Below are 13,846 nucleotides of genomic sequence, written 5' to 3'. Positions count from 1 at the left end.
TGTTTAGGTTTGTCAAAGTTTATAGGACTGTACACCAAAATAGGGTGAATTTCACTGCATGTAAATTACAACTCAATAAGGCCAGCCAGGGGGACAATGAGATCATATGTGAACTAAATTCTTGTCTTTCATAGTGGGGACTCACATGTAGTATCTGAAGCTGATAAATCAACAAATAGCAATCAATTTAAGCATAGAACTAGCAAGGAAAATTAACCCTGCAAGAAACATCTAGAAGTGCTTCTTAAAAGTAACACTGGAGAAATAGACTACTAGTTAACTTTTTAATCTTGCTATCTAATTGTTTTGCATATTTATCAGCACCAGCCTTTTAAAAAGAATTCTGAGACATTTTTTTAAAACAGAAAAGTTTCCAGAGTAGTACAAAGAACTTCCATACACCTTTTACCCAATAATCTGCTTTATAGCAAAGGATCCAGCCCACACTCACGTGTTACACCCAGATGTGTCTCTTGAGTCTCCCTCAATCTAGGATAGTTCTTCGGTCTTTTCTTGACTTTTGTGAGCTTGATGTCTTCGAGGATTACAGGCTGGTAATTTTTTTCTGTTCTCCAATCTGGGTTAGTCTAATGTTTCCCCACAATTAGACTCATATTAGATATTTTGGCCCTAATAGCATTGAAGAGATCCTGTGGTCTGATGGTATCCTAGTGAGTAGTCCAAGAGGTTGACCTGCCACATTACTGCTGGTCTTAATTAAAATAACATTTCCCAGACTTCTTCATTGTAAAGTTAAATTTCTCCCCTTTATAGTTAATAAGCATTTTAAGGTAGGATATTTTCAGGGCCATTAAATCTTTTTTTTTTTTTTTTTTTTTAAAGATTTTATTTATTTATTTGACAGAGAGAGATCACGAGTAGGCAGAGAGGCAGGCAGAGAGAGAGAGGTCAGGGCCATTAAATCTTAAGAATGTTTTTTTTTACCTGCACTGATAATTACCATGATTGCCAAACAGCAAATTTTTATTTAGTGGATTCATAGATTCCTATTTATTCAGCGGATTATAATCTATTAGTATTATTTTCTTGATTCTTCACTTGTTCCAGATTTGGTCAGTGGGAGTCCCTTTGCTGGTTTCTGTATCATTTTGACATGTCCCTGTCATTCTTTGAGCATTTCCTTAGTTTCCAATATGAAAGGGTGTTCAAGGCTCATCTTGTTCTTTCCCTGCCTTAGTCCTGGAAAAAGTCCCTCTTAGAAGAGATTGGGATTCAGAAACCAAGCTTTGGGTGTGAGGAGTTCTCACTGCTACTAGGATCTCAAAGCTGCCAGGACCTCTCAGTGTTCATAGGTAGGAAATATACATAAACATATATCCACATTTACATATATATTCTATATCTGTGCATAGCAACCATGGGTTCATAGTGATAACTCCAATTCTGTTCCAATACCAAAGACTTCTCATATATATGGAAGATATATATATATATCTTTCTGCCTCCTCCAAGGGAGAAAAATAATTCTGGCTCTTGTTATCCTTATTACTTTTTTGTTTAACTCTTCTCTCTGAATCCAATCTTCTGAAGCTACCAAGTTGCCCCTCTCCTTGTACCTCCCCCGTGCTGATTCTGGCCACTGCCAGGCTGCCTTTCCATCCTCCTTGGCATGCATTATTTTGATTCGAAGCTCAAAAAGGAAAAACTAAATAGCCAAATATTATAAAAAGAACAAAAAATAAAATTCTGAAAATTTGTGTCAAGTAATATTGCTACTGCTCTAAAAATCAAGAGGAAACCCAGATCCATGGTTTCCCATCCCCCCTTGCTCTGACCACACCACAGTTATAATGTACTTCAAAGTCTGCAAAATCTGATCTATTCTAGAATAAAATGAGAAGTGCGTGACTTGACTCTGTTATTCCTCTATTGATATCAGTGCACTTTCTATAGTCCAAACACACACACACACACACACACACACACACACACACACAGAGGCACCCCCATTTGATGCTCTGGGCACTTGGTTTTGCCACATAGAGTTTGCTGCATAGAGAAAGTCTTTACCTGAAATGTCACAGTAAACTGTCTGCTGGTAGAGCCTGGCTTCCAGAGGATTAAAGTACACCGTGATTTCAGCTGATGAGTTAGGCCAGACATCACCTTCCTGAAAACCATGAAAAGAATCATTAAAAAACAGTGTGATGAAGAGGCACCCAGGTGGCTCGGTTGGTTCAGCATCTGACTCTTGATTTCGGCTCAGGCGATGATCTCAGCGTCCTGAGATCCAGCCTCACACCAGGCTCCATGCTCAGCCCAGAGTCTGCTTGAGATTCTTCCCCTGACTCTGCTCCTCCCCACCACTCACACCCTCTCTAAACAAATAAAATCTTTAAAAACAAACAAACCAAAAAAATCCCCAATGTGATGAAGAGAAGGCACTGCTTTTAAGTGTTGCTCCTATGTTATAACCTCAAGAAACTTGAAGGAAATGTTTTTACAACACATTAAAGAAAGTACTATTTTACCCAACAGTAAATTTATGCTACTTGCTAAGAGGTGGTACAATTTGGAAATGAGCTTCAAAGGTAATTTCAGTGAGTTCATGAATATATAAATACTAAAGGAAGCTTGGGTATTTAGAACATTTTCAACATTTGTGCATTCAATGGACATTCATTGTATCAACAGATGACCAGCACTAGGTTGCAGAGATGAAGAAGGGTGTGGTCTGAGACTGCATGGAACCCGCATCATAGAGGGAGGATCAATGTGCATACAAATACTGTATAATAAACCTGGGACGTGCTGCGTCTTATATATATGCATACAAGGTCCAGATGGGCTAACTTACTCTTGAGGTGACAACATAATGAAATACTGTAATTCTGCACAAACATAACAATGGCCCAAGGCAAAACAATGACCAGGTCAAACACTGATTCTATTTTTTTTTTAATTTTTAATTTTTTATTAACATATAATGTATTATTAGCCCCAGGGGTACAGGTCTGTGTTGTTTTTTTTTTTAAGATTTTATTTATTGATTTGACAGACAGAGATCACAAGCAGGCAGAGAGAGAGAGGAGGAAGCAGGCTCCCCACTGAGCAGAGAGCCCGATGTGGGGCTCAATCCTAGGACCCTGGGATCATGACCTGAGCTGAAGGCAGAGGCTTTAACCCACTGAGCCACCCAGGGGTCCCTGGGGGTACAGGTCTGTGAATCGCCAGGTTTACACACTTCACAGCACTCACCATAGTACATACTTTCCCAATGTCCATAACCCCACCACCCTCTCTCTACCCCTTACCCCCGGCAGCCCTCAGCTTGTTTTGTGAGATTAAGAGTCTCTTATGGTCAAACACTGATTCTAATCCAGTGTGATAGTTCTTGTTTTAATGCAAACCACTCAAAAGTCATAATAGAGAAATCTAGTTTTGAAATTATAATATACAACAGGCCACATATGGAAATTCCCTTGAAGTATCTCTTGGAAAATATTGTTGTATTGACCATGTAACCTGAGGCCTCTTCCTGTAAAAGGAAGATGCAGTCCTACCTGCCTCAAAGGGTTTCCCACCCAAGGTCTGACAAGGTCATGCAGGTCACATGCTTTGCCCCATGCTCCGTACTTAGTAAGAGCTCAAAAAATGTTTACTATAATTGATACTATTTTTATGCCACCTGGAAAGAATAAGATGAAAGTATTGAAAAAAATAGGGGGAGGAAAAAGCGTGTATTTTTTCAATGATTTTTGTAAATAGATCAAATTAGGCATAATTATTATGGACATTGGGGAGGGTATGTGCTATGGTGAGTGCTGTGAAAGGTGTAAACCTGGCGATTCACAGACCTGTACCCCTGGGGCTAATAATACATTATATGTTAATAAAAAAATTAAATTAGGCATAATTGATAATCACATCCAAAGATCTTTAAATGATCCCACCAACTAAACAGAAAAATAAGAAAAGACAACCTGATAAATAGGTTCCAGTTTCAGAAAATCCCCAATACATATTCTATTCATTCCAGTCTGGCTGAAATGAACATGGTGCTGGAGTAAAGATTTGAGCAGAGAACAAAATGGTTTAAAATGCAGACATCAAACAGGAGGGTGGAAATAGCAACCTAGAGCCCGCTTGGGTTTGTTTATGAAGGTAATAGACCGATTAGTGTACTTCCCAGGCAGTGTGCCCTGACTTCACAATGACAAAGGGCACAGAAGCAGCAATGAGGACCATGAGCATGCTGAGGGTCCTGGGAGCTCTTAAGCCCAGATCAGCCCACGAGGATGAGGCCCCATGAACACAGGGACTGCTTCGTTCCCTGTGGTGGCTCATAGTTCTCGGCATATTATCCAATCAGTCATATGCCAATCAGCACACAGTTTGCATGCTGTGTTCTTATTAGCAGATGCCTATTCAACTTTGCAACCTATTTCTGCCACTTTCTCCTCAACCAGAACCCCAAATTCGTGCAAATTTAGAGCTGAAAGGAGCCTCTGAGAGCATGTGGGAAAGAGGGAAGCCCTAAGCATTTTCACTTTTTGAAGCGTTGCCCTGTGGCACTTTTCCAAACCTTGAAACAAGTACCTGCTCCCTTCTGATAAATGGAAAATACTAGCCATTTAATGATTTGTGGGGGTTCCAATGACATGGAGCATTAGGAACACCCATGGCTAGATTGGGCAAAGAGGCCAGGCAGAAGAGGTGACTCATCTGTTCACAGGTCCATCAGTGGGCATTCCATCTCCGAAGAGCTGAAGACCCGGGCTTCCTCCCGAGAGACAAATGTATTCCCCTGGTGGGTTTAGACACTGCTTTGTTTGGGGGTATAGAATGGACACAGCTGACCTGTTTCTATCCAAACTGACTGACCAAAGGAGCTACCCTGGATCCTGAGAAAACCTATGCCAGAAAAGTCTCACTAGAACAGGAGGAAGTGGCCCTTAAGGATACACCAGAAATCAGATAAGCTCAGTACCTGTGAGAAAATTCAAGCATTTTATGGCTTGGGGTGAGCCAGACCACTTTCAAAAACGTTATCCCAGCAAGAGCAAGCAAAGCCCATATGCATACAAAAAGGCAACACACTTAAGTTCTATCCTGGAAGCATTCCTAGACACCCCATCATCACAGAAGCCTGATTATCAGAACCGGTGGGTTGGAAAATGGTGGCAAGGCCCAATCCATGGGTGACCAGAAACCCCCCAGAGGAGGGAGTGCTGGTGTTTGGATGTGATCCGTAAGAGGATCATCTGATATGGAGGCTCCCGGGGCTGAGAAGCACTTCTGCTTGGTGAGGGAAACTGAGTCCAGAGGGTGCAGCCCGAGTGAATGGGACTGTGGCTCAGTGCTGTCTTATCCTGGGCTGCAGGCGTTTTGCCGGGCCTGAGACAGCTGTGGGTAACTTGCAGGTTTTACTGAGCCCTGGGAGGAAATTCAAGGACAAATCCGATTCTAAAACCCTCTTGAGGGGACAACATAATGGGCTTGTCACAGGTCATGTGCATTAAGAGGACTATGCGTATCGATAAAAACAAAAGTGTGGTCATTTAGTTCCCTTTCACAGAGGAATGTTTTCAATATTAGGTCATTTGAAGGAGTTAAGAACATGTAGAAGGACACTTATTTTTCAGTTGGGATTAAAATAAAAGTGAAACAACTTCTATTTCTTTATGGCAAAAACTCAACATAGCACTTTCTAGCAAATCAGAGAAAATAAACCTCAGAAACAGGTGATCAGCCTAAACTGACCCCACTTTTTACTTACAGAGCTCTGAAACATTTCACATCACTTCTCCAACCCTCCTGAAATTAAGTCGCTGAAAAGAATGTTCCCTTTGTTATTGTTCAGTTCTAAAGTCTCTTTCTGAAAAGGAAAACATTCAGAATTTTCCCTGGCTGCTCTGCTGTTAATATCCTTTCTTCCCGGTCCTCGGAAAGCAGCCTCATGGCACAGAACCCCTGCTGCTCTGTGTTCCTTCCGTGCATGGCCCCTCTCCTGTAAGTCTATTCTCCTGCTCCAAATGAAAGACTGAGTATCTAGGATATGATCTGTAAGTGACTATTATGTTGTTTGTTGAAAATAATTGTCAAAATGGCCTTTAGTCATGTTACAAATATTTTCCTTTTCAGTCTTGATGTTTTGTTTTTTCCCCTCAGATCCATAGCTGCATTTTACTTACTGATCAAGTGGTCTTCTAGAAGGAATCAAGTTTGAATTGAATTGAATTCCAATTGAACTCTGAATTTGAAACAAGTTTTCAGGTCTTAAGCGAACTCTCATATTGCAGCTTTTACTCAACTATTACCTGTCTCTGGAAATGGAACTTCATCTTTCCATCCGGAATAATTACAACCAACCAAGTGACTTGACAGATTCAGTTCCAAGACTTTCTGTAAGATGTCTACGGACACCCTGCCACTAGTTCACCACAGGTGATGGATACCTTCTTGAAGAAAGTGTCCTTTTAAAATTATCTTCTTAAAAACTTAAATTGACAATGACTAAAGTGGTTCTTTTAAAAATCTCCCATGAAAATCCTTAAATAAAAAGGAAAATATCTTAAGAATCACCTTCCTTCCCACTTACCACTCATCTCCCCTTCTCCTTCCTTCCTTCATCACTCACTGCCTCCCTCCCAATGAAGGATTATTTTTGCAAATTTTGCAAAATCAGAACCCAACTGCAAGAACAGAGTTACAAATACACTTAATCTACTTGGTTTATCTGGAAAATAGTTTACATAATAGCTTAATGTCTACATTTGTCAATTTAATTAGTTGCATTTTAACCCCCAACTTAAATTTAGAAGAGTGATCTAAATGTTTGCCACTCTAATGTTACGTTTTTCCAATCACACTCCCTAATCTGATGAGACTGAATCACATCTAACTCTAAATCATAATATCAGCAGCCATTAACCAAGAGCGCATGTTCCCAGCACTGTGGTAAGTACCGATGTACAATACCCACTTTAAACTTTGCAATCTTGTTAATTATTATCCCCATTTTAAAGATGAGACAACCAAATGAGTAAATTAAGTCTCTCATCTAAGACAACACCAACCATAAGTGGGAGAACTGGGATTTTACAATATATTTTTCTTTAATTTCCTGAACCCCCTCCAATTATTTTTATTTATTTATTTATTTATTTATTTTATTTTTTTTAAAGATTTTATTTGTTTATTTGACAGACAGAGATCACAAGTAGGCAGAGAGGCGGGCAGAGAGAGAGAGGGGGAAGCAGGCTCCCTGCTGAGCAGAGAGCCCGATGCGGGGCTCTATCCCAGGACCCTGGGATCATGACCTGAGCTGAAGGCAGAGGCTTTAACCCACTGAGCCACCCAGGCGCCCCACCCCCTCCAATTATAACAAAAGATCAGGCTTTGCCTTTCTCACATCATTAAAAAAAATGCCAGAAGAAATCTAAAAACATTACAACTGATAACCAGGCTTAGATGAGGCCAGGAGGACCTGGTGAACAAAGTAGGAGGCAGTGTATGCTCATACGTGCAGGTACATTGGAAGGTGACTCACAGGAGGCTCCTTTGGACGACACACAGTCAACATTCATGCGTTGAAGCTCTTCAGAAATGCATTGGAAGGTCTTTATAAAGCTATCCTGGTTGGGTCAAGGTGCAGTCAGTTCAGAACAAGGTCAGTGAAAAATGATTTCAAAGCAGCTGTGTAATGCGTGATGAATTTCTTCATGTTCCACCAAATGGAAAAATTCCTGACTACGTAAACAAATACCTTTAGCTGTGTTATCATATTTAAGGAAAAAAAATGTAAAATTTCTCTTGGGAAATAAAAATAACTTCTTAATTAAATTCCTATCAATCCATTGAAAAGAGAAGCACTGATGAGAAATTATAATCTGTTTCACCATCTACAATTGCACTTCTAGAATCTTCCAGATCAATAAGAGAAATCATGGCTCCCTTTATCACCATTTAGGGCAAGTAGAAGTTGTCTCAAAAAGACATAAGGGAAAAAAAAATAAATGGAAGCTAACATATTGAAGGTAAACTACCCTAATTATCATTGAGAGAAAAGACTGAGTTGGCACATGATATTCAAGGAGACTTTTCTACTCCACTGTAATTCCTGGGGCGAGACACTGTGATTTTAGTAAAGTTTTAATCTCAAAATAATGACCAGTAAACTTTCTAAGAGAGGGGTCTAAGGTCTGGCCATCTGTCAGAGCAAGTCTCACTAAAGTTGTGTTCTGTCTTCAGTGAGATACCCTAACCCCTATGCAATGAAAATTCCACTGGGGTTTTCTAGGAGCCGAGGCAGTTGTGTGTGATGTTCATGCCCTTCTGTAGAGAGACAAGATTCATGTCTCTTTCAACAGTGAAGGCTGTTAACTTATTTCAAGACCTACAAAATCTCTCCAGTACAACAGAGGACGTACCAGCACAGCTGGAAAATGTTTGCCTGAGCACAAGGATCAGAGAGGACAAATAAGAATAAAGGGAGGCTGAAGGATGGAAAATCATACTGACAGAAGAGCTGTGACTTGTCAAGGGCAGTTTGCTCTCAGCAGATTCCTGCCCTCCTTTCTCCCTTCTGGTGTCCATTTCCGAGGAGTCAGCTCCCACATGTTTGCAATGTGACTCATGACTAATGGTACAAGAAGTGGAAGGGGTTTGCAGTAGAGAGCTAGATCTTTCCTCTTTTGGTAGCGATCTGGGCTTCCACCCAACCTGGTTCTGCTGAGCCTACATGCTATGCCGATTTGGGAAAAATAAAGCAAACTAAATTTGAGCTCTGCTATCCGTCTGAATTGCTGAACGGCATGTTTTCTGTAGGCTTAGGTAACGACAAAGCATGGTTTACTATTACTCACATGGTAATAAAGGAATGATCAAGTTTCCCTCCCTTTTCGAGGCTTAGTTAAATTAAGGTAAAGCTTCCCTAGGGATACTGGAGGAAGTTTTCTTTGATGGAAAGACATTTGCTAACAGAAGTAGAAGAGTTTGCCCTGCTCGCCGATGTCAGGCAATCAGTTCGGATCAGTTTGGGTAAGTATCTTTACTTTCCCAGGCCTTCCTTTCTGAGAAAATATCAAGTGTTCAATATTCAGAAAATTGCTACATCTTTGAAGTATGACCTGAACCAGGAGTACCAGAGTCCAGAAACAAGGCCAGCACTTCTGTGTTGTGATTTCTCAGAGGACTCCCAGACACCCATGGAAATTGAAAGCTTAATTCTCTTTTTGCCCTGTGATACTCTTCTGCCTCGCGGTTCTCAGATTTGTGGTTTTTGTCTCTGAATCTCTCTCACTCAGGGTACCCAAGAGACCTAAGCAGAGGATATAACATAATGAGACTGTCAAAATTCTGTATAGCCAGAGTCCATCTAGTAAAATAGAATATTATAGTTCTGAAAGTAGTCGATTCCACTTGCTTTTCTGGAAGGCACAAAACATTCATAATAGACTCAGTTTTGCATTTTTTTTCCAAAGTGGGGGAAAAAAATACACAGAAGCAGATAGCTTGAGAAATAATCAGTATTCTGCAGAACTCAGTACCTTCCCTAGGCAAGGCATAAATGGCAAATCCTAGGTTAATATTCCAAGACATTATCAAAAGAATTGACATGAGAAACTTGATATAAATAGTAGTAATATATCACATGTATTTATGACTAGAACAATAATCATGGCCTACCACTAGAAGATCAATAAATTACCAAGATTTTAAAAAATCCTTCCAGACCTCTGTCCTGTATCTGCCCCAGTGGTCACTCTGGGTCCCTGTCTACCCCCTTTCTCTACCAGTGAACACCTCTGGGGTCTCTCAAAAGACAAACCCCTACCTCTGCATTCTGAGACCATATCAGTACATACTCAAGGCACTCCAGCATAACTCCAAGTTTGAACAACAGACTAAGTGGCAATGTTATACGATGAGCATATTGAGGAGAAAGTGAGCTAAGACAATATAACTACCCAGTGACGAAGTGGTGAACAGGTGGTAGAAGAGAATAAGATCTTGCAGTTCTAGAATCTGGGTCAGCATTGAGTTAAACTACTTCTCACATGATCAAATTAATACAATTTTATTAAATTCATACTTATCACTACCTGTGGGCCTTTTAGGGACAGTGACTGATCTGGATCCTAAATCTACTTGCTTTAAATGACAAGAGCCTCTGGAATAGGAACAATGTTCCCATAAAACATTCAATATGCACAGAACACAGTAAGGGCTGAACTAAACTTAGTTTTAGGTGATGCACGGAAGAGTCAAGATATTTAGATGTGGGTCTGACAGAATAAGCATATCATTTCTTACTTCCTTCCAGACCCTAAGGTAACAGCTTTTTTTTTTTTTTTTCCTTTTTAAGTTTACTTCATCTGAAGACAATGTCCTTCCTCAGTGGACACAGAGGCTGAAGAACCCTTCAGAAATAAGGTGGTCTCTAAGCCCTGACATCTGCCTTTTATTTTTATTTTTATTTTTATTTTTGTGGATAGGGTATCCATTTGAGATTGATTTTTAGATCAGTAGGTAACACTGCTTGGTTTTACTCTTCCCTGCTTTTACTGTGAACTCAACTCATAATCAAGAAGCTAATTAAAAGGAATCACACTGTAATAAAAAAAACGAATCACTGATGCATAGCTCATCTGTCAGAAATTAAATAGGGGCCATTTGGCATAGCTGATCTAATACATGAGCAAGGTTCAGAATACAGTAGAAAGGTATGTGAGATATGCTGCTGTGCTCCCAGATGGCTGCTTCTCCTCTTAGCTATCCTTCTCTGTGAACTTACAGCCTCTCCTCTCTTCACAGGCTTCCCAAAGGTGAGCATGTCAGGTCTGTCTTGGGCCCTCTGCAATTTTCTTAGTTTGCTCTACTCTTAGAATTCCCATCTTCTTTGCATGCCCTCAATGAAGACTTCTATGCAATAGTCATAAATCTTGCTTCCACTTTGATTCCTCTCCTACATATTTAACACTGCATTTCCAGAACTTTTTGGACGTCTATTGTCGTCTCAAATTCAACATATTCAGAACCAGACTCATGATCATCAGCTGATTTCCATTCCTTCCTTTTCCCCTGCCTTTCTCCCTCCTTCCCTCCCACCCGCCACCCTCCGTTTATTGGCAGGGTGGTAGGCCTGAGGTACAGATAAAGATAAGGCACTCCTTAACTTAAGGAGCTCAGAGTTTGTTACCGAATTGGAGAATCAAACTTTTTTTTTTTAATTAATTTTTTATTTTTTATAAACATATATTTTTATCCCCAGGGGTACAGGTCTGTGAATCAAACTTTTTGAATCAAAAAGGATCTAAGGGTCCTACCCCAACATCCTTATTTTGTGTACAAGGCAACCAAAGCCAAGAGAGATCAAATGGCTTGTTTAAGGTCACATATGCTATTAGCAAAGCCAGGAATTAAACCCAAGACTCCTGATTTGCTAATTTCCATCAAATACATCATAATTCTCCCAGCCACTCTAGTTCTGATCTGAAGAGACGTGTAATTCATCACATCTCGCCCTCAACAACCAATCACAAAGCACTTGAATACCTTTCTTTTGAGTATCTCCCACATCTGACATTTCCTTTGGTTTCCAACCATCAGTAGGTTGACCATCCAGGTCAGCATGACCTTCACACATCACCCTGAACTTGCCTGCAGAGACGTTCGGTTTCCCTGGTACTTCCTGCCCTGGAACATTTCACCTGACCCATACCCTCTCCCGGCCCCAATCCATCCTCCTCCAATTTGATCGACTTGTGGCTACCCAGGAAATATTTCTAAAACATCTGTACACGTCACTCACCTGCTGCAAGCCCCACATTGAGCCTCCAATACGCTGGGTGGGCTTTGTGGGAGAAGGGGGTCTATGGTCATGGGGAAAAATACTGCTTGTACTCTACCCTCTGGAGAATCTTTTTTTTCTTGAACTATGTTTCTCAAACTTCTTTGACCACAGAACTTCCTTTCTTCAAGGAATGCACATTACCCCCCTCAGACCCAGTATTTGCAGACACACACTGTGGGAAGCCGGAGGCTACAGTCTACCATTCAACAGCTGGGCCAGGCAGCCCAGACCTTCCTCTACTCGCCTTCCCATGCTTCCATGACTGCCTGCCCTAGCAAAACTGGTCCATTCACTATTATTTAATATTTTAGTTTCACAATTTCCCCAGCTGGAAATATTCTCCTTCCTTTCCACTTACCCTTCCTCCAACATTCAGTTCAGGTCTCATCTCTTCTGTAAGCCCTTTCCCAACTCTCTCATCCAAAAGTACTGTAGCATTTATTTACTTGTATCAGAAGACCAAAACCTCAACAGCAGAAAATGCATATAGCGCACATTTGCATCAGGAAGCTCATAAAAATGGCAAAAATTTTCCCTATAAAATAGCTTCAGATTAATTTACCTTAAGGTAAGATTATATTACATTTATAAGAAATGCATTTCTACAAAACCATTAAGATCTCAAAGGAGGAGAAAAAAGGGAGATTTAAAATTAATAAATAATTCACTGCTACTGACACTGAGTTCAGCTGTTTTGACCAGGATAACTTTAAGAAGACACTAGGAAAGTTCCATGCCTTCATTTTCATTTTGTAAAGATTGTCAAGAACTGGCTAATGAATATTATGAGAAGAAAAGAGAATCATATACAGAAAAAACAAAATCATTATAGATGCCATAAACACCACTTATATTTTAAGTGAATGTTATCCCCTTCCTGTTTCCAGTGATTTTTTTCACACAATATAAACAAAATTAGTCTCATTTATTTGAAAGATACCACTTCTGTATATCCCCATTTTTTAAAAAAAACGTTTTCTTCCTAATGGTGAAAAGATGCCTTGTGATAATAATGCCCAACTCAGTTCCTATCTAGAGTTCAAAAGCAATCGTATTAAATACCACATTTTAACACACATGTATCTCCCCAGTCTCCATAAGAAGCTTTAAGTTATGGAAGAGCTTTTGAAGAGAAGTAAATCTGAGGTAACCCTAGTCTTTCTACTTTCTGAATTGAAAATGTACAAAACTCACCTGGGGTCCTCTCACCCACTCCTGACCACCAATGTTTGCCATCCCAGAGCCATTCATTCCCAGAAGGCTAGGACAAACAGAACAGTAGTCATCAGCCCAGATCTCCCGTACCAGCTGGGAAGAATCTTGGACTTCTATGCTCTGGACCTTACCAGCGTGTCTAAGATTACCATGACTGACTGCTCTTCCCTTCCTCTGTCCAGCTCAGCCTTGGCTCGCTTGGACTTATAATGCCTTCCTAACATATTCTAGCTTGACCTATTGTCACAGGCACCTGTCCTGTTCCCCCAAGACTACATGTCCATTTTGTTTTAACCTCTTGCTGGTCTAGCCCATCATATCTGAAGACCCCTTTGCTTAACTGAGCCCTGGACAGTCTTCTAAGGTGAGATTTAGCCTCAAGTCCTATCTCCAACCTTACTACCCACATCAACCCCTTACTTCAAGCAAACTGATCCATTCCTGGAGCCTTGAATTATCCATGTCCTACACATCCCCCATTTTGTTTTTCAAAATCCCTGTCCTGAAAGAACTAACTCAAGGCTCTTCTCTCAAGAAACCTTCTCTAATTTGGCCTATGATAATTACCTCAACCTCTGAACTAGTATACTGACTGTCTTTACCAAACATTCACACAACAATAGTCCCAAGGCATGTCTCCAAGGGGAAGGCTCTCTCTTGGAAATTATAATGCACATTATCATATTAAAAACTTAGACGTCTTTCAAAACCTTTAAAAAAATATTGAAACCCCTGTTTGTGAAACTTACTCAGCTATGGAATCCCCTTTCTATCTTCTATCCTTTAAAAACAGTTTGGAAGCACAGACATAAG

The 13,846-nt window shown here is 40.3% G+C and overlaps 1 protein-coding gene across 5 annotated transcripts in view; it reads right to left on the bottom strand.

Moving 5' to 3' along the window:
- The window catches only part of HYDIN (HYDIN axonemal central pair apparatus protein), a 379,729-nt gene that overhangs the window by 225,096 nt on the left and 140,787 nt on the right, over positions 1-13,846 (bottom strand). For all 5 annotated transcript variants that reach the window (XM_032326077.1, XM_032326076.1, XM_032326075.1 and 2 more), the window contains one exon: positions 2,032-2,131. In XM_032326077.1, the coding sequence (XP_032181968.1) occupies positions 2,032-2,131 (100 nt within the window). The remainder of the gene's footprint in view (positions 1-2,031; positions 2,132-13,846) is intronic.

This window comes from Mustela erminea, chromosome 19 (assembly GCF_009829155.1).
Source record: "Mustela erminea isolate mMusErm1 chromosome 19, mMusErm1.Pri, whole genome shotgun sequence".
NCBI classification, from domain to species: domain Eukaryota; kingdom Metazoa; phylum Chordata; class Mammalia; order Carnivora; family Mustelidae; genus Mustela; species Mustela erminea.
This window is presented reverse-complemented; position numbering and strand designations above follow the sequence as displayed.